Source organism: Rhinatrema bivittatum, chromosome 4 (assembly GCF_901001135.1).
Source record: "Rhinatrema bivittatum chromosome 4, aRhiBiv1.1, whole genome shotgun sequence".
NCBI lineage: Eukaryota > Metazoa > Chordata > Amphibia > Gymnophiona > Rhinatrematidae > Rhinatrema > Rhinatrema bivittatum.
Window position 1 is genome coordinate 73,990,526 of NC_042618.1, and position 20,534 is coordinate 74,011,059.

General features: G+C 43.4%; 2 protein-coding genes across 3 annotated transcripts in view; one reads left to right on the top strand and one right to left on the bottom strand.

Moving 5' to 3' along the window:
- Positions 1–9,061, top strand: part of SAV1 (salvador family WW domain containing protein 1) — a 94,979-nt gene extending 85,918 nt beyond the window's left edge. The window contains exon 7 of the transcript XR_003856268.1: positions 7,314–9,061. The gene's annotated coding sequence lies outside the window, so the exon portion shown is untranslated. The remainder of the gene's footprint in view (positions 1–7,313) is intronic.
- Positions 1–20,534, bottom strand: part of ATL1 (atlastin GTPase 1) — a 137,109-nt gene that overhangs the window by 22,677 nt on the left and 93,898 nt on the right. Inside the window, exons 10-13 of one of the 2 annotated variants that reach the window (XM_029598350.1) lie at positions 13,081–13,137; positions 11,010–11,081; positions 9,052–9,483; positions 8,593–8,665 (exon numbers count right to left, since the gene is read on the bottom strand). In XM_029598350.1, the coding sequence (XP_029454210.1) occupies positions 8,642–8,665; positions 9,052–9,483; positions 11,010–11,081; positions 13,081–13,137 (585 nt within the window). In that variant the 3' untranslated portion in view covers positions 8,593–8,641. Of the gene's footprint in view, positions 1–8,592; positions 8,666–9,051; positions 9,484–11,009; positions 11,082–13,080; positions 13,138–20,534 lie in introns of those variants that run through there. The other variant, XM_029598348.1, reaches the window with a different exon arrangement.

A 20,534-nucleotide genomic window follows, 5' to 3' on the forward strand; every position in this document is an offset into this window, starting at 1 on the left:
GAGTGCTGCATCGCCGCGTGCCCTATATTGCCGCTCGTGGCTGGTCACGGACCATGCTGATGGCGAAGCGAACTCCAGCAAAGTCTTAGGCATGGATGGAAGCAGACACCAGGAACTCCAAAGTCCAGGACAGGATTCAGGATACAGGATGTGAGACTCAGGAAGCGAGATTCAGGAAACTCTGACCTAGGCATTAAAAACAAAGGTCTTCCAGAGCTAGCGCTGCTGACTGAAGAAGGCAAAGGACCACCTCTGGACACAGAACATCAGGACATCTAGACCTTGGACATCCAGGACACTCAGTCAAGAACAGCAAGGAGGCGCCGAGAGAGCGAACATCTGGACATGAGAACATCTGGAGAATGGGACATCTGGAACATCAGGAACATCACGGCAACAACATCAGGAACCGACGAGATGGAGACACAGGATCTGACGAGAGACCAGAACATGGAACCATGGACGAAGACAAGGAATTCCCACAAAGAACAGAGTGCCTAGGACAGGGGTGGGCAATTCCAGTCCTCAAGGGCCACAAACCTGTCGAGGTTTTAGGATATCCTAATGAATATGCATGACAGATTTGCATACAACTGAGGCAGAGTGCATGCAAATCTCTCATGCATATTCATTAGGGATATCCTGAAAACCAGACTGGTTTGTGGCCCTCGAGGACCGGAACTGCCCACCCCTGGCCTAGGAGAAGCTGAGAAGTCCAGGAGTGGACTGGCTCCATGCAAAGGCAACGAAGAATTGACGAAAGGCCCTACTTATAGGACTGAAGAAGAACACCCAGGATGACGTCATCAGGAGAGGCCACAGGACTACTCCCACACTTTAAAAACCAGAGAGGGGCGCAGCCTCGTGCCTAGGGCAGGACCCTAGAGAGCGGCATCAAGCCGCAAAGTAGAGCACGAGCGGCACTAGGCCGCAAAACCAGGTCCCCCAGCACCAGTGGTGGCTTCCAGGCCACAGAAAAGAGGCTGGGGGCGGCACCATGCCGTGGAGGATGATGCTGATGTTAGCGGCTTTCAGGCCGCATGGGTGGAAGGCGGTGGCTCCAGGCTGCATGGAAGCACGGCGGCAGCTCCCTGCCACCGCATGGCAAGAAGGATGTCTGCGGCCTCCGGCTGCATGAAGACAGTATCAGTAGCCGCCTGGCTGCAAAGCTGAATAATGACTGCTCCAAGCTGCGTAAAGATGGCAGTGGAGACTGGCAGCGGAGGTGAGAGGCTGCTTGCGGCACTAGCCGTGAGCAGAATGGTAACACAAACCCTATTTACTCAGGTATATTTGAGGTTTATAAAATAGAATATATTTATAAATACATGCTATTTACATGTGGAACGTTTTGAAAATTTACGTTTGAGTTTACATCAGGCATGGACATTGTTTAAAAATACCATCTTGTAAGCCCAGACCAGATGTATTCCATGCATTAAAAAAGGTGGAAGGAAGGTTAAACAACTGCTGACATGGTTAAAAAGTGAGGTGAGAGAGGCTATTCTAGCCAAAAGAACAGAAAAGGGATCCGCAGGAAGAAAACAGGAAACAGCATAAGCAGGGACAAGTTAGATTAAAAGCATTGATAAGGAAGGCAAAGACAACATTTGAAAAGAAGCTAGCTGTGGAAGCAAAAAGCTCATAATAAAAACTTTTTCAGGTACTTTCAAAGCAAACGGTTGTGAGGGAATCAGTTGGACCATTAGATGATTGAGGGCTAAAAGGGGCATTAAGTGAGGACAGGGCCATAGCAGAGATTATGTGAATTTTTCCTTCAGTCTTTACCAAGAAGGATGTAATTGATAACTCAGGAAATTAAACAAATGTTAGTGAATCTGAAAGATGTAATAGGACAAATTGACAAACTAAAGAGTTGCAAATCATCTGAACCAGATGGCAAACATACAGAGTACTGAAAGAAGTGAAAAATAAAATTGCAGAATTACTATTAGTAATCTGTAAACTATCATTAAAATCAGCCAATATAATTCCATTTTTAAAAAGAGTTTTAGGATGATCCAAGACACTATAAACCAGTGAACCTGATGTCAATGCTGGGAAAAATGGTTAAAAGTATTCTAAACAACAAAATTACTTAACATATAGATGGTAATAGTTAAATAGAACAAACCCAAAACTGATTTAGCCATGGGAAGTCTCTCTCCCCAATCAGCTACATTTTTTTTGAAGGCATGAATAAATATGTGGGAAAAAAGGTGAGCCAGTTGGTATAGTTTATCTGAATTTTCAGAAAGTGTTTGACTAAGTGCCTTATGAGAAACTATTGAGAAAATTAAAAAGTCACAGGATAGGAGGCAATGTTCTATTGTGGATTGAGAATGGGTTAAAAGTTAGAAAACACAGAGTAGAGTTAAATGGTCAACTTTCCCAATGTACTGGGACCGCTGCTTTCTATCATATTTGTAAATGACCTAGAATTGGGAACCATGAGTGAGATGACCAAGTTTGCTGATACAAAATTATTTAAAGTTGTTAAATCACAAGAGGATTGTGAAAAATTGCAAGAGGGCCTTACTAGACTGGGCATCCAAATGGCATATGACATTTAATATAGACAACTGCAAAGTAATACAAGTAGGAAGGAGCAACACAAATTACAGCTACACAGGGAAAGGTTCCACAATGGAAGTCACCACCCAGGGAAAAGGATTGAGGCGTTATCTTGGATGATATGTTGAAATCTTCTGCTCAGTGTGTGGCAGCAGTCAAGAAAGCAAATAGAATGCTCCATGGTGCGACCACACCTTGAATATTTTGTGCAGCGCATTTCAAAAATGATATAGCAGAATTAGAAAAAGTACAGAGAAGGATGAACAAAATGATAAAGGGGATGAAACTATTCCCCTATGAGGAAAGGCTAAAGAGGTTAATAGGGATGTGAATCGGGCTTCGGACGATTGAAAATATTAGACGATATTTTCAAAATCGTCAGAAATCGGGGGCTCCCCCAAAACAATAGGAAAACCCCACGATATTGATAGTGAGGGTTCTCTTATCGTTTTGGGGGAGGGCGGGGAAAACGGCACACAAAAATAACTCCTAAACCCACCCCGACCCTTTAAAACTAATCCCTTAGCTTTCCCCCCCCCCCCCCCCAAAAAAAACCCTTTTTACAGGTACCTGGTGGTCCAGTGGGGGTCCCTGGAGTGATCTCCCGCTCCCGGGCCGTCGGCTGCCACTAATCAAAATGGTGCTGATGGCCCTTTGCCCTTACCATGTGACAGGGTATCTGTGCCATTGGCCGGACCCTGTCACATGGTAGAAGCACTGGATGGCCGGTGCCATCTTGTTCTCCTACCACGTGACAGGGGCTGACCAATGGCACCGGTAGCCCCTGTGACATAGTAAGGGCAAAGGCTATCGGTGCCATTTTGAATACTGGCAGCTGACGGTCCGAGTGTAGGAGGTCGCTCCTGGACCCCTGCTGGACTTTTGGCAAGTCTTGTGGGGGTCAGCAGGATACCCAAGACTTGCCAAAAGCCCCTGGTGGTCCAGCGGGGGTCTGGGAGCCATCTCCTACCCTCGGGCCATCTGCTGCCAGTAATCAAAATGGTGCCGATAGCCTTTGCCCTTTCTATGTCACAGGGGCTACTGGTGCCATTTGTCAGCCCCTGTCACATGGTAGGAGCACAAGATGGCGTGGGCCATCCAGTGCTCCTACCATGTGACAGGGCCCGGCCAATGGCACGCATACCCTGTCACATGGTAAGGGCAAAGGGCCATCAGCGCCATTTTGATTAGTGGCAGCCGACGGCCCGGGAGCGGGAGATCACTCCAGGGACCCCCACTGGACCACCAGGTACCTGTAAAAAGTTTTTGGGGGGGTCGGGAGGGTGGGTGAAGCTAAGGTATTAGTTTTAAAGGGTCAGGGTGGGTTTTTTGTTTATCGGCTCGGGCACAGCCGATAAACAAAACCACGATCGGGCCCGAATGGAAAAAAAACCCCACTTGTGAATCGGAACCGATTCCGGTTCACATCGCTAGAGATTAAGCTTCTTCAGCTAGGAAAGAAAACATGTCATCTGAGGGAAAATACGATAGTCTATAAAATAATGAGTGGAGTGGAACAGGTGAACATGAATAGACTGTTTATTTTCAAAAAGTACAAAGACTAGGGGACGCACAATGAAGTTACTATGTAATACATTTAAGATTATCAAGAGAAAATTATTTTTTTACTCAACACAATTATATTCTCAAATTCATTGCTGGCGAATGTGGTAAAAGCTGTTAGTGAAGCTGCATTTAAAAAAAAGGTTTGGGCAAATTCCTGAAAAATAAAATCTATAAACCATTATTAAGGTGGACTTGGAGAAATACACTGCTTATCCCTGGGATAAGCAGCATGGAATCTATTAACCTTTTGGGATCCTGTCATATACTGTGAACTGGACTGGAAACAGGATACTGGGCTTGATGGACCTTTGGTCTGACCCAGTATGGTAAATCTCATGTTCTTATGGAAAAGAGGTGAGTGGTTTTATTTATTCATTCCTTGAGTACTAGGCATATATTATAGCAGGATTTACAGCAATACCATCTGGGCTGGGTGAATGATAATGACTGATGTTCACCAAGAGCTATGTTTTAGCAGCGAAGATTTATAGCTGGAAGCAACAGGGACATAACTGCAGCTCAAGTGGCGTGGAATCAACAGGAGACTCAAGAAGATAGCTAAAATACCAACTTACCTTTTTATTGTAACATTCACAAATGGATTGCATATATTATTCATAATTATAAAAAAGTAAATACATGACTCATAGCTTTTAAATTAAATTGTGAAAGTTTTTCCTGTTGTGGAGCAGCTAAGATATGCAAATTGTGGCAAAAGGATTGTCTAATCCTGCTGAATATTATCAAATGTAAATAAGCATCAGCCCCATTGATACAACAAGATTAAAATTTGCAATTTATATTTTAAAAAATAAGTTTAAGAAAATAATTTGAAGGCACCATGATATTGGGATAATGCTGTCCTTCACAAAATATTCTATCATCGTATCACCCCTGATATGGTGTCTCTCAAACCTAAACTCCCTTCTAAGTTTATATCATAAAGAAACAAGCCTTTGCTATTGTACATATGAGGGACAATTTCAAAATGCATTGCCACCTGTAAAACAATTTTGCACACAGAAAAATCATCTTTTACAAAACTGCCCGCCTAATATGTGGGTAAACTCGTGTGCATGTTCCCTGTTTGTACATTGGTTTAACGGAACTGAATAGGGGAGTTCCCAGGGGCAGAGCTGAGCAGGGGTTTGCACTTATCCACGTGCTTGCATTTAAAGAGTATCAAGTACATCTTTAAAACCCGGCGCGCGGAAATCCCAGGAGATACGTGCATGGCCGCGCCTAAGGAATTTTCAAAACGGCCTGGCCACGCTTGTATCTCCCGGTATGTGCGGAAGAGCCGGGCCTTTAAAAAGGGGATGGGACAGGACAGCACTTACTTCATCTCTTCAGATGAAGTAAGTTCCAAAACAAAGGTTAGGTGAGTTTAGGAGTCGAGGAGAGAGGGGAAAAGGGAGGAAGGTTAGAAAGGGGGATAGGGAAGTTCTCTCCCAGTCCCCTCCTTTATGGGAGCGGAATGGGAGGGAACTGGGCAAAGGCCTCATCGCATCGTTATGTGTGTTTTAAGAAATTCACGCGTGAGTGGGCATCCGTGTGCACATGCATGCAGGCATCGGATTTTTATAACGTGCGCAGCGACTCTCGCATGTTATAAAATTGGCGCATCCATGTGCGCGCCGCCGGGAGCCATGTGTGCGTCTTTGAACATTTGTGCAGCTGTTTCAGCAGGTGTAACTTGTGCAGGTCGATTTGGTGGGATGTTTTTTTTAAAGCGGGCTCATTTGCACAAGTCTGCTTTGAAAATTGGTGTAACTTAAAAGAGAGACATTTTCAGGTACGTGTCCAGCTCAAACTATACAATGGGGGGGAGGGGGTCCACCAAGCGCATACTTTTAGCCACAAAAGGAGGAAGCATTTCTGGGGGCTCAGATTGTACTTTCAAATATGTGTGTGTGATTTTTCCATGGACAAAATTCCCTGCAGAAAAAGCAGGTACAAGTTTCCACAGGTACGCAGCAATTTTCTAAATGAAAGTACGGCTGCACTATTGAACAGATCTCCAAAGTTAGCCCGACAAGTTTATCCATCTAACTTTGCTCTCCAGACTATGGGGTACATTTTATTAAAAAAAAAAAGTGCGAGTTCGTACGTTTGTTCGAGCACCAGGCGCAAACAAAAGTACGCCGGATTTTATAAGATACGCGTGTATCTTATAAAATCCGGGGTCAGCGCAAGCAAGGGGGTGCACATTTATGCACCTTGCGCGTGCTGCCTGTTCCCTCAGAGGCTGGTCTGAAATCGGAGCGGCCTCGGAGGGAACTTTCCTTCCGCCCACCCCCCCCCCCCCCCAGCCCTATCTACACCCCCCCTAGCTTTATTTCCAAAGTTACGCCTGCTCAGGCCGGCTGCCGGCCGCCAGGTTCCGGTCTGGGGGCTGGGCCGGAGGCTGCGGTCACGCCCCTTGGAATGCCACTGGACTGGAACCACACCCGTGGCCACGCCCCGGAACACCCCTAGATGACGCGACAGGCCCCCCTATGCAAAATAGGCTCCGCGGGGGGGGGGGGGGGGTTGGGGTAGGTTTTCGGGGGTTACGCGCGTAACCCTTTGAAAATCTACCCCTATGTCTGAATATGGACCTCATAGTGTAGCAATTTTCTTGTCATTTTATTTACCAGTTCTACACAATAATTGTTGTTCCCTACAATAAGTATGCCATCACAAAGAAATACCTATATAACCTTCATGTGCCCCTACACATGTGTGCTTGAAAAATGTAATCAGTGAAAGTGATATTCTGCTTAAAAAAGCCTTCGCCTTATGCATTATGCATTGTGGCAAGTAGTATACCCACCCTGCATCAAACAAACACTTTAATTTTAAGCAGGTATTGCTGAAATTCTTTACTTCCAGGCCTGGCAGCAGTCATGTTCGGAGCTGTGCCACAAACATCACATTGGTTCATGTAGTTTGTGCAGTGTGATATCACAGCCACTATGGCCCAGTTGGGTCCAGTACCTGCCAAGCAATTTGTGACACAATGCCAAGCATGGGTTGCTCTCAGGAAACCAAGAAAATTGCAGGGAAGTAACTGAAACACTGTCGATGGTGAAATAAAAGTACAATTTTTAAAAGATACAACATGTGTGTTTTATATAAGATGTGCTAATAGAGAGGAAAATGTTTAAATTTTTTTTTTTTTTTTTTTACAGGTGTGAACATGTTTACCTGTTTAAGACAGCATTTTTCAAATTTCCCCCACCATGTATGTGGTTAAATGCATGCACACCATGACAGCGCACAGTACTTTTAGTTGTGACAAAAAGGAAAAGAGCAAGAAAAGGAGAGCACGGCTGTGTATATTATATTTTGATGTCCAAGCATGTGCTTTAAATGCATGTGCGTTACCATTTACATGGGTATAAAAGTTGCCTGCAAGCCAAGAATTTTCAAGAGAAACTCCATGGGAGTCCCCGTTAAAAATGAGCTTGAAAATTGCCCCCTAAATATTGGTCACACATCCCATTTTCTTACACTGTTTTAGTGTTTCCACCTTTGCATCTCTCCTCCTCAGCATCAAGCTGACCCCACAGAAGCTCTGCCAGTGCAAAGTACTGCATGCAGTGCGCTCAGAGTGTGGCAGATTCAATTTCATCTGCGGAGAGCCGTCTGCTTAACGTTCAGATAGATATTCAAAGTTATCCATCTAAATCGCAAGTTTTGGTATCTTCAGCCTTTTATCCAGCTAGATTTTAGCCGGATAAAAAAAATGGCATTCTGGGGGTTTAATTGGAAGGAGCTACTTATCTGGCTAACTAAGCTGGATCAGTATCGATATTCAAACTTATCCAGCTAAAGTAACCGGTTAACTTTAGACCTGCTCAATAGCTGAACATCTCGGCTAAGTTAGCCAGATAAGACGTGCCCGGCTATGTCTGAATATCTATCTTCCTGTGTTTAATGAAATCTCCTTGATAAAGGGATGACAGAGAAATGAGTAAAAAAATGTTTAAATATAAAATGGGACCATTTTTACTCCTCATTTCAGTCAATGTAAGGGCAGTTCTGTTCGAAAGAAGCAATTTTATATGCACCTTGACCAGCGAAGCAAATCTCTACATGAGGAAAGTATGTCATTATCAACTGAAGTTTGATGATCCACTTTGCAATAGTGATTGTCCTCGTTGGACCAGCAATTAAAGTCAAGTGTTTTCAAAGCATTATTAAGCCTTGACAGAATGTGTTTTACTCTCTTGAGTACTTTTATTAGGAAGAGTGCCATACAACGTCAAAGTATTATTTTTATATGTAAGTCTTGTGTGGGATCCCAGAAAGCATGATTCTTTCATTGTAGTAGAAAATGTATTTTGGGAAGGGGGGGTTCTCATCTAATAATAATGCAAACCTCAGTCTAGTTGTCATTATTAGTTTATTTATAAACCACCAGTGCTGGAGTGAGATTTTTCCTCTTCAGTCTAACAAGTCCTTGCAATCATTTGCATGGACTAAGTAGGCAGACAACCACGGTCTTCATATTGAATCATGTCGACTTTCCTGAACATACCTGAGCAAAATAGTGTGGGTGCTGTGTTAGTCTGAGAGGTAAAAAATAAAAAAAGGTCAACAAACAACTTGTAGGTGATATCTTTTTACTGGACAACTCAATCCATCTGTGACTAGCTAAGCTCTCAAACATCAGTCACAGATGTATTGGGTTAGCCCAGTAAAAAGTTATTTCCCCTACAACTCTATTCTTTACCCCTATTTTTTGTATAAATGTGAAATGCACCGCAGCGTTTGTCACTGTACAATGCCAACAGGAAACCACAAACTTCATCAGTACAAGGCTAATGTCTTCTGGTTTTCTTATGATATAAATTCTAACTGAAGTAAATTGAAAAATAAAAAAAAGAACATGAACATATTTTAATAAAAGTTACATGCTCCTACCTGGTCCCACAAAGCTGCAGCCACTTGGTCTATTACTGCTCCCAGTTCTCTGTACTCCCCAGAGTATCTGATGTATGCCCAGGTGCACAGTGTGATAAGGGTCAGTCCCATTATCATGTTGCATAGGCTCGATATAATGTCCAAGCCAATGAATCCGGTCACACCCGCTATCACATATGTGATGAATATGACCACAAAGAGTGTAGCCGGGGTACGCGCGGCGTGGAAGATATTCTTGCTGTCATTGTGCTTAAGGTACTGTATGTAAAGCTCGTCTATTTCATTCTCCAGCTGCTGTAGGTAGCGACGGCTGAACTCTTCCCCACCCATCTTCTTAACCCCACGGAACAGCCTAACTGATTCTTCCTTCAATTCCAGATGCTTATTCTGTAGATCATTTGGTGCAAGAAAAGGTCTGTCACCTCCACCAACCTGTAATTAAAAAAATGTGGAGGTCATCTAAAAGGTTAATTTCCTGATAAATAGAATCAAAACAACTTGGCAAGTAATAACTTGTTGCAGATCACTTTTCTAGACTGCACAAAAGAGGGCAATTGACACCATTATCTAATTGGGGGTTTTTTTTGCAAGTTATTGGAATGATAATCACATTAGTGCATCAAATTCTGCACTTTGACTGCGGGTGCTTGAAAATCAAGCTGTCAAATTAAAGCCTGCTTTGATAGATCCACCTCCTTATCCTCTTAGGAATGGATTTAAACCAAAACAAATAAATAAGCAATACAATAAAATGGCCTAATAAAATGCTGGGCCACCACCCTAGCTGGTGGCCCCGTTTCCGACAATTGTTTGAAAGGAATTTAGGGAAGCAGGTGTTGATGTGGATGGCTTCTCTGTATTTTTTTTTTTTTTATTATAGTCCAGTTAATCCATTAACTGGAGCTCCTTTACATTTATTGATTAATTTCTATTAAAAAAGCCAAAAACTTTAGGGGACGTTGTTGCCCTATGCCCCCTCCCTCATCTCCATTTCCAGTCACGACCTCGCTGCAGCAGATTTTTCTATTTAGCTAATTTACAAAATTATAGTAAGGACTTTATTGAAAAGTTTGCTCACACCGCAGAAAAAAAAAAGAAAAGTAAATAGCATAATTTTCAAAATTCCAGGCCACAATAAGGAAAGGATAAAATCCAGTAGCAAACAAACAAAAGGGGAAAATGTATATTACAGGTGCATAGCACCACTTAATATGGACAGCATCGTCTATTGCTTTAAACGTACCAGGGAGTCCACACCAAGAAAACAACCTGCACTTTTCATGAGAACTAAATCTTTGTATTAAGACAGGCACAACAGCCCCTCATAGTCTGTGCAACAAATCGATGCAGCAGAGACATTTTTGCCAGAGCGCCAAATTTCTCCCAAGTCATCTTGAAGACTTTTTAGAAAAGGAAAGAGAGAGATTCTACTAAAGAATTTTGAAATATTGGGAGGTCCAATTTTGAAATGCTTTTTACCTATTAAATTATTTTTTGATAAATCGCCTACTCTCACGGTAGGTAAAACTGGGTGCATTGTGTTACAATGCATGTAGTTTTATCAGCATTGACAGAAGCCATTCCTTGGGGCATGGTTAGGTCAAGGGAGGAAAAGAACGTGTTATTTTCCTTAAAAAAAACATTTGCCTGCAGCGAAAGCGGGCACAAATATAGCAGGTACTTCATACCTGTAGCAATAATCAAAGCAAAATTACATATGTAAAAAGTACCAGCAGTTGTTGTACCAATGCGGGCAGTTTAATTATTGCTCCCTAAATCTGATAGTAGGTGGGTTCATTTTGAAACACATCTGAAAGGGAGCTGTAGACATTTTAGTTGGCAGCTGTTGAAACATTTACCTAGAGAAGCTGCCCTGGCTTGCCTGCTAGTGTAGGGGTCTGGATGACATTCCCAGGAGGGATAGTGTAATGAAATTAACTCCTCACTTTTTAGCTTACCTCTTCCATTTTCTTATTGTACAAATCCTTGGCAGTTGCTACAGCTGCTAGATTGTTGGCTTCAGCTGTTGCCTTCAAGCAGAATAAAGAAAATGAACACCCTGTTTAGTATGGTGTTTTATGTAAACATGCAGCATAAAATATTTAAAAAAAAACTTTGCATTTCTTTCTGAGTAAAACCAAGCCAAAATGCTGTTTTTGGTACAATAAAAAGTAAACCAAAATGCAGTGTAAAAATGCATAGAAAGCTGTCCATTAAGGACCTTGTGCCTGCAGGAAGTTGCTCAATATTCCAGCTTACACAACTTCCATACTACAGCCTTGTGATCAGGGAGAGAAAGGAATCTGACATCTGGCAGAAGCAGGATGTATTGTACATTTCCAGTGGTTCAGGGTTCATGCAGCAGACTTGAGCAGGAACCATAACTGTATGAATTTCTGCAATGTTTTGGAAAAGGTTTTTTTTTAAAAAAACTACAGAAAAGCAGATAGGCACAAGGCTCACAAGATGTCACAGATAAAAACTGCAAAATTGTTAGACACGGAACAAAAAATTTCACTAATAGGAGAAAATTATCTCTAGTTTTTGTGGATAACAATTTGCTAGGGTTTTTAGTCTATTCTTAAATAAATATGCATGAAATGGATTTGCATGTACACCGCTCCAGTTGTATACATATCCATCTTATGCATATGCATTCTGAAAACCCGAGTGTTTTGTTGTCCATGAGAACTGAAGGTTGCCTACCCTGTGCACTGCTTGGTAATTGTACCCCAGGTACTACACTAATTTCTCATGATGATTAAAATAAATAAATAAATAAAAAGTTATCAGGTCTAGGGCAGCAACAGCTTCCACACATTTAAAACATTGCAGGTCCTGGCAGCAAATCAACACTGCTGGTTTGTGTAGTAAACTTTAAAAAGACAATGTTGTAGCCTGTTGAAAATAAACAGATAAGTGAATCAAGTACCGTTCTATTACGCATACCTCTGTGCCTTCAGTATGCTTTCAAGATCCATCTCAGATTGCTGCCTATGTCCATTGCAAACCTTATTTTTAGCAAATACTCAGAATGCATTTGCAAAATGATGACAGAAGTCAAATGTAGGCTAACCAGTGTACTTGGTAAACCCGTTGAGGTCAATATTCAAAGCTAAACATTTAAATGGCTAACTTGTGAGTTATCCATCTAAATGGTTTTGAATACTGACCTCGTAGTGTACAGACAACTGAAAGATTATCGATGTCACAGCATGAATATGACAAAAAGCATTCATAATAGTGTGCATTCTGTATCTGCAAATGCCGAAGCTGTGCTATCATGTTTCCTAACCAATCCCAAGGTCATCATTTCATTTTCAGCATCTGGGCACCCCTGGAGAACCTGCTTGCTCTGAATGGAAATGTAAGTGGGCAAATGTTTTGCCTCTGAAATGGTGTGTCTAAGTCTCTGGATTCTAGGCCATGGAAGTCTTTCACTGCCTCCTGAAGCAAGTGGTGAAATAGAAGAAGTGGCTAAGATCCAAGAAGGAAAATTTCATGGCAGGCTTGCTTGCCAAAGGGAATGAAATTACAGTTGCTTTTACCCATCATGTCCCTATTTGCAATATTTGCATCATTTTCAGATCATAGCCTACTAAGACTCTAGTTTTCTGCAGGACCTAACTATGCTTTTAGATTATACTTTTTGGGTGACCAATGTGACTCCTTTTTGGCCAGGAATGGTGCCTCTAGTTAAACACTCCCTAATCCCCAGTGCACTCCAGTGGGTCATTGACATGTGCCCTTTCTGTTTTAATTCAATCATTCTCAGAGCTTTCTAATATTCGCTTATGTGGTCTTGCCTTTGCTGTAGCTAAGGCCAGAAGAAAACCCCATAGTTAATCTCATGGGTCAGGTTGATTTGTTCCAAAAGGTGATGGAAAACCTGGGCATCACCGAGCCCAATTTGAGCGTGCCTTAGACAACTTTTCTTCAAGTCCAGTGCCTTGGGTGCTTGTTTGAGTTGTTCCCTTAAAATCTCTAGCAATCATTCAACATCTGTTTATAACCACCAAGTTGATGTACCTGCAACATTGATTTGGGATGCGGCAATTCTTCTCCTTGATAAATCTTTATATATGCCTATGAAATGACAAGAACAATTCACATTTAGAACATTTTGTTAGAACATATTTTGATAATTCATGGGTGCAGGGAGGTTTTCCTAAAAGATTATGTATTACGTATTTTTCCCTTAGAGACAAAATGGGAGAAAACCTTTAGTACATCTCGCCTAATATCTTCTTTTGAAAGGGTACTATAATATTCAGTGTAATGCTTTGCAAATTGAAAATCCTTATGAAACGGCCAATTTACAAAAATTAAATGACAGAAAATTTTTAAGAATTCATTGCCAAGTTAAATGCCAATACCTTGAGGCCCTTCTTTTAGATTTTATTTTAGAAATATTTATAAGCATACAACTACCTTTTGAAGATTTTTTTTCTGGTTTTTATTTTGGAATACTTTATTTATACAAGCAAAACAAAATATTTTTGTCTTAAAAGCCACAACGCATCCACCTAAATATGCTGTTTTCCTCATTGATTTTACAATGTCATATAATAACCTAACTCTGAATAAAGAACTCATGTTTATGTAGATGCTAGGTTTGGGCACTTTCAGTGGCCTATACACACATCTGAGGTGTCTTTTGAAAGAGTAAAAGCTATAGTAAATGGTACAAATAGTCTATAAGACAGTGTGATGAATGGCATGGAAGTGAACCCTTGGAGCTGTGGTGTAGGCATCGTTGGCAAACCTATGAGGCCTATGCCAACAGTGGGAGAACGCACTCTGAAGGAGGACAGACTGGAGCTTCACCTGTACCCACCGCCTCCCCCACAAGTTGAACCTTTGGGTTCTGGCGGCTGGTGGGGCTTAGGTGGCTCCCTAGGACAATTAAGATAGAACAAGAGTCCGAGGACACACGAGGGTCAGGACAAGGAGCTGACTGGAGATACCAAGGACAGGTCAGGAGTCATCGTGAGCAGCAAGCAAGCAAGCAAATATAATCAGGTACAAGGCAAGAGTCAGGTCCACGCAGCAGGGAAACGTGGAGAGGTCCAAAGCTGTGATCAAATCCAGGTGGCAGGCAAATGTGGTCAGGGCCAAGGCCAAGGTCAGTTTCAGGAGAACAGGCGAAGGGGAGGACAAGGACAGACAGAAAGACACTAGACGAGACTAGCAGGATGAGGCTGGATAAGACAGGATGGAGAAGGCAAGGATGGACAAGAGAACTCAGGAATGTAAGAGCAACACACTATGTACAAGGCAGGAGACTTGTTGCCGAGGCGGCCTTTGGCAGCCTGGGTCATGCTTAAATAGTGAGAGCCTGCTGATGTCATCACTAGGCGTCACTGGGCTCTTCCTTTAAGTACAGATGTGCAACGCACACGCACACCTATGGAGATCCCATGGAGAAGCAGGATGATGGTGGTGTGCAGGCAGAGTCAGAGCTACGTCAGATGCTGGGGCTCACTGAATCATGATGGCATTCCTGCTGCATCGGGAGGGTGCAGGTGGCACTGGGGTGAGTTGGAAAAAGCAGCTAATCGCAGGCCTACCCTGTGGCCGGCCAAACATAATGGACACTTTCAAATATTTGTTGTCTACAAGAAGAGAGGAGAAATCCTGAAAAAGAATAACCTCAGAAGTACATGGAACAAACAGCCCCCTTATTTTCCTTATATAAGTGAGGCAAAACTTTTGAATAACCCTAAAAGACCGAAAAGCATGTCCTACAGTGCACACTTGATTCTGACATTTCACGCAAATCTCAGAAGGGGTCAACTTTACCATAAAAATGCTCTATGTTGAGAAATGTAGAAATGAGTTAAACATTTATATTACGTCTTCCTTACTAATATATTATTGGAAATGTTGTTAATTACTGTAAAGGAATAAATAAATTGTTGAATCATTAATGAAAAATGTAAATCTGGTTTTTATTTACTGAATAAATATTGAAAAGTTACTTGTGTGTCCATTTGTTTTAGTAATTTATGTAAAACTGACAAAGAGGGGCACTTTGGCTCCAGTACTTCAGTGATCTCTGAAATTACCGACCATCTCCCAAAGTTTAAAGAGGAGGTGTCCAAACTATGAATATGACAACGCAATTGTAAATAACCAAAGTGTTATGCGTGCCACCCGTGGCACAGCCCCCTCACTTCTCTCCAGTGACTCCAGTGCCTGGTCCCTCGTCTCTGGCAGTGGTAGGCTGCCGGCTCTGTCCTCGGGCCACCCCTGGTGCCTCTGGCTCAGCTACAGACCCTGGTGTCTCCAGTCCAGCTACCGCTTCTACTGCTCCACATCGGGCCTCTCTGCATGGCCCACACAGAGACGCTGCTACCCGGTGCCGTGCCCCTCCCTAGGCGCGCGTGCATCACTGAAGCTTAAGTAGGGCCTGCGGCGGGAACCAAGCCCGGATGATGACATCAGCGGAGCACTGGTATATAAGCCCAGGCTCCGCTCCCTAGCTTTGTCTTTGCAACAGGTCTCCTCGCTGGTTGAGATCTCGTTGCCTCCTGAGAGATTTGTCTCGTTTCTGATTCTCGCTGACTTCTGTTCCTGGTTTCCTTGTTCCTGTGTTCCTGTTCTCCTACCTACCTTCGGATTGCCTTCTTGGATCACGACCTCTGCTTTACCTGACCACGCCGTTGACTCTCTCCAAGCCTGGACCTCTGCTTTGCCTGACTACGTTTGACTATCTCCGTGATCAGACCTCAGCCTTGCTTGCCACTTCTTCTGGATTGCCGCCAGCCCTGACTCAAGCTTGCTCTACGACACCTCTTCAGCCTACGTCCTGGACTTGGCCTATTCAGGCTTCAGCCTGCTCTTGCTCGGGCACCTCCTGTCTTACTTTGTTCCTTTGGTGCCCAGGTCTCCGGGACACTACCTCATCCAGTACAAGACTGTACCCTACCTCTGCTGCTGTCTCTGGGCTGACCTCTATCCCTCCATTGATGACAAAATACAGAGGCCCACCTAAGTCCAGCCAGCCCTGGCTGACAAAGGCTCAACCCACGGGGAACAAGGGCTGGTATTGGTGAAGCACCAGCTGGCCTCTATACATCAGCTCACTTTGCCTGCTGACGGTGGGGACCTGTTGGAGCCACCTACGGGTTGCACCAACCCCACCTCGGCCCAATAGTCCACTTTCGGCGCAACACAAAGAAATCTGCCTGGGTCAAATAAAAAGTGTTTTCGAGCTCATGAAATGAGACAACAGCTCCCTGGGGACCTAATAGCTATGATATCACTAATAATCCCTTCTGGGAGCAATCTTGAAAAACTTTCTGAAATAACTCTGGTAAAAAGGAGGGATTTCCCAATATTGGCAAAAAGTGTGAGAATTTATATGAAAGAGACCTAAATGCATACAGAACCATCTCCATGATTTTAATAAGGGTTGAACTAACATACTAGTTCTAAAAACACTTGGAAGTCTAGAAGAAAGAATATAGAAAGTTGCCAAACTGGGTCAGACCAAGGGTCCATTAAACTCAGTATCCTGTTTCCAAGTAGTCAATCCAGGGTATAAGTACCTGGCACCTACCCAAACAGTAAATAAATCCCATACTTCTAATGCCAGTAATAAGCAATGGCTATTCCCTAAGTCAGTTTATGGACTTCTCCTCCAGGAACTTGTCTAAACTTTTTTTAAGCCCAGTTATGCTAATTGCCTTAGCCACATCTTCTGGCAATGAATTGTGCATTGAGTGAAAAATAATTTTCTCCCATTTGTTTTAAATGTGTTACTTGCTAACTTCATGGAGTGCCCTAATCCTTGAATTATCTGAAAGAATAAATAACCATTTCACATTTACCATTCTAGTCATCTCATGATTTTGTAGACCTCTATCTTATGCCCCCCTCAGCCATCTTTTCTCCAAGCTGTACAACCTTGACCTCTTTAGCCTTTCCTCATACGGGAGCTGTTTCATCCCCTTTATCGTTTTAGTCACCCTCCTTTGAACCTTTTCCAGTGCAACTCAACTATATCTTTTTTGAGATGCGGCAACCAAAACTGCACACAGTACCCAAGGTGCAGTCTCACCATGGAGCAATACAGATATACTATGACAAGCTCCATTTTATTCAATATTCCCTTCCTAATAATGCCTAACATTGTTTGCTTTTTTGACTGCTGAGGCACACTGAGCCAAAGATTTCAATGTATTGTCCACTGTGACACGCAAATCTTTTTTCTGGGTGGTAACTCCTAATATGGAATCTAACATCGTGTAACTTTTATTATGTGCATGGGGCAGATTGCCCTATCAGGGAATTGGGCTTCTCCTGGTGGGCCGGTCACTCCCTTCGTGTGATTTTTTTTTTTTTTTAAACTTCCCGGACAAAGAGAAGAAAAGGGGCTGCTATGGCCCAAAGAGAAACAGGCGGGACCGCAGCAGACAGCCATAAGGGGATGGGAGAGAGGCCTACAAGGCCACAGCAGAGCCCATCCTGCCACAGCCAGAAGAAAGGCTGAAAAGAGGACCGGGAGCAACTGCAGCAAGGCCTGCGTGGCTGAAGAGAGGATTGGGAGCAGGGCCCGTGTGACTGAAATGAAGAGCAGGAGCAGGGCCCTCACAGCTGAAGAGAGGATCTGGAGCAGGTCCTGTGTGACTGAAGAGAAGATCGGGAGCAGAGCCCGCACTGCTAAAGAGAGGATCGGGGGTTTTTTTAATCGGGCCCGATCACGGTTTTGTTTATCAACTGAGCCCGAGCAGATAAACAAAAAACCTACCCCGACCCTTTAAAACTAATCCCTTTGCTTCCCCCACCCTCCTGACCCCCCAAAAAACATTTTACAGGTACCTGATAGTCCAGTGGGGGTCCCGGGAGCAATCTCCCGCTCTCGGGCCGTCGGCTGCCACTAATAAAAATGGCGCCGAATGCCTTTGCCCTTACTATGTGACAGGATATCCGTGCCATTGGCCGGCCCCTGTCACATGGAGGGAGCACTGGATGGCCGGCGCCATCTTTAAACATGGGGAGAGGGGACTGGGGCTGCTCCAGAGCTGTCAGTGCGGGAGATCGGCACCCATGGATGTGGCCAGGGCAGATGAGCGGGGGCTGGCGGAAAGTTTGCCCGATTCACTTTGGTCTTGTCCCGGGGATTTAGGGGGTCGGGCAGTGAAGCAGGGCTGGCTGGGGCTGCTCCGGAGCTGTCAGCACGGGAGATGGACGCGGCCAGGGCAGGTGAGCGGGGGCTGGTGGAAAGTTTGCCCAATTCACTTTGGTCTTGTCCCGGGGAGTGAGAGGGTCAGGCAGTGAAGCGGGGCTGGCTGGGGCTGCTCCGTGGCCCATGAAATTTCGTCTCGGCTTGCCTGTCGCTCCACACTAACGCAGGGGTAGGGGTAGACGGTAAATTAGGTTAAACGCGCGGCAAAACTGCAGGTTTAAAAAGCGATAATTGAGGCGCGCGTTACTGTATGGGGAGGGAATAGCTAATCTGATCGTTTACATCTCATATACGTGCCGCGGGAGGAAAGGGTTACCCTTGATTTAAAGAGGCGGTAAGGATGGGTTAAAAGGGATAGTGAATCGCAGGTTGGACTAACGCGGCCAAATTGTGAGTAGAAAGCGGGTTAGAAGCAGGGTAACCGCGGCTGCACTTTACTCTATTGGCCTGATTGTAATTGGGAAAATCAAAGAGTGAGTTTCTTAACCCAATAACAAATGATCTTTCCAGTAAAAAGGAAGAAATCTAGCTCAAAACAACTCCACCCAACCCAAATTTCTTGCTCATGAAAACTAAAATTTAATGATCTGCCAAGTCAAAGGCACAAGACTAATCTAACAAGATAAGGAGGGCATGCCCCCGCTATCAGCAGCACATGGTTCGGAGAGAGGTATCTTCAAAGGATACTAATGATACATTAGAATCAGGGCATCCCAACAGTGAGGTTCCAATAGTTAGAAAAATAGTCCAAGTGCCTGTAACTAAAAACTCACCTGAGCTAAAAAAATTCTAACTTATCCCTCTCAATTAAAAAGCAGAATGAAAATACAAACAAAAAACAAACTTTGAAATGTTTGTATGCTAATGCCAGAAGTCTAAGAAGTAAGATGGGAGAATTAGAATGTATAGCAGTGAATGATGACATAGACTTAATTGGCATCTCAGAGACACGGTATAGCACTGTCCAATGGGACAGTGCTATACCGGGGTACAAATCATATCGCAATGACAGAGAGGAGCACCCGGGAGGAGGTGTGGTGCTTTATGTCCGGGATGGCATAGAGTCCAACAGGATAAACATCCTGCATGAGACTAAATACAAAATTGAATCTTTATGGGTAGAAATCCCGTGTGTGTCGGGGAAGACTATAGTGATAGGGTATACTACCGTCCACCTGGTCAAGATGGTGAGACGGACAGTGAAATGCTAAGAGAAATTAGGGAAGCTAACCAAATTGGTAGTGCAGTAATAATGGGAGACTTCAATTTCCCCAATATTGACTGGGTAAATGTATCATCGGGACACGCTAGAGAGATAACGTTCCTGGATGGAATAAATGATAGCTTTATGGAGCAATTGGTTCAGGAATCGACAAGAGAGGGAGCAATTTTAGATCTAATTCTCAGTGTAGCACAGGACTTGGTGAGAGAGGTAATGGTGGTGGGGCCGCTTGGCAATAGTGATCATAATATGATCAAATTTGATTTAATGACTGGAAGAGGAACAGTATGCAAATCCAAGGCTCTCGTGCTAAACTTTCAAAAAGGAAACTTTGATAAAATGAGAAAAATTGTTAGAAAAAAACTGAAAGGAGCAGCTACAAAAGTAAAAAATGTCCAAGAGGCGTGGTCATTGTTAAAAAATACCATTCTAGAAGCACAGTCTAGGTGTATTCTACACATTAAGAAAGGTGGAAAGAAGGCAAAAAGATTACCGGCATGGCTAAAAGGGGAGGTGAAAGAAGCTATTTTAGCCAAAAGATCTTCATTCAAAAATTGGAAGAAGGATCCAACAAAAGAAAATAGGATAAAGCATAAACATTGGCAAGTTAAATGTAAGACATTGATAAGACAGGCTAAGAGAGAATTTGAAAAGAAGTTGGCTGTAGAGGCAAAAACTCACAGTAAAAGCTTTTTTAAATATATCCGAAGCAGAAAGCCTGTGAGGGAGTCAGTTGGACCGTTAGATGATCGAGGGGTTAAAGGGGCACTTAGAGAAGATAAGGCCATCGCAGAAAGATTAAATGATTTCTTTGCTTCGGTGTTTACTGAAGAGGATGTTGGGGAGGTACCCGTAATGGAGAAGGTTTTCATGGGTAATGATTCAGATGGACTGAATCAAATCACGGTGAACCTAGAAGATGTGGTAGGCCTGATTGACAAACTGAAGAGTAGTAAATCACCTGGACCGGATGGTATACACCCCAGAGTTCTGAAGGAACTAAAAAATGAAATTTCAGACCTATTAGTAAAAATTTGTAACCTATCATTAAAATCATCCATTGTACCT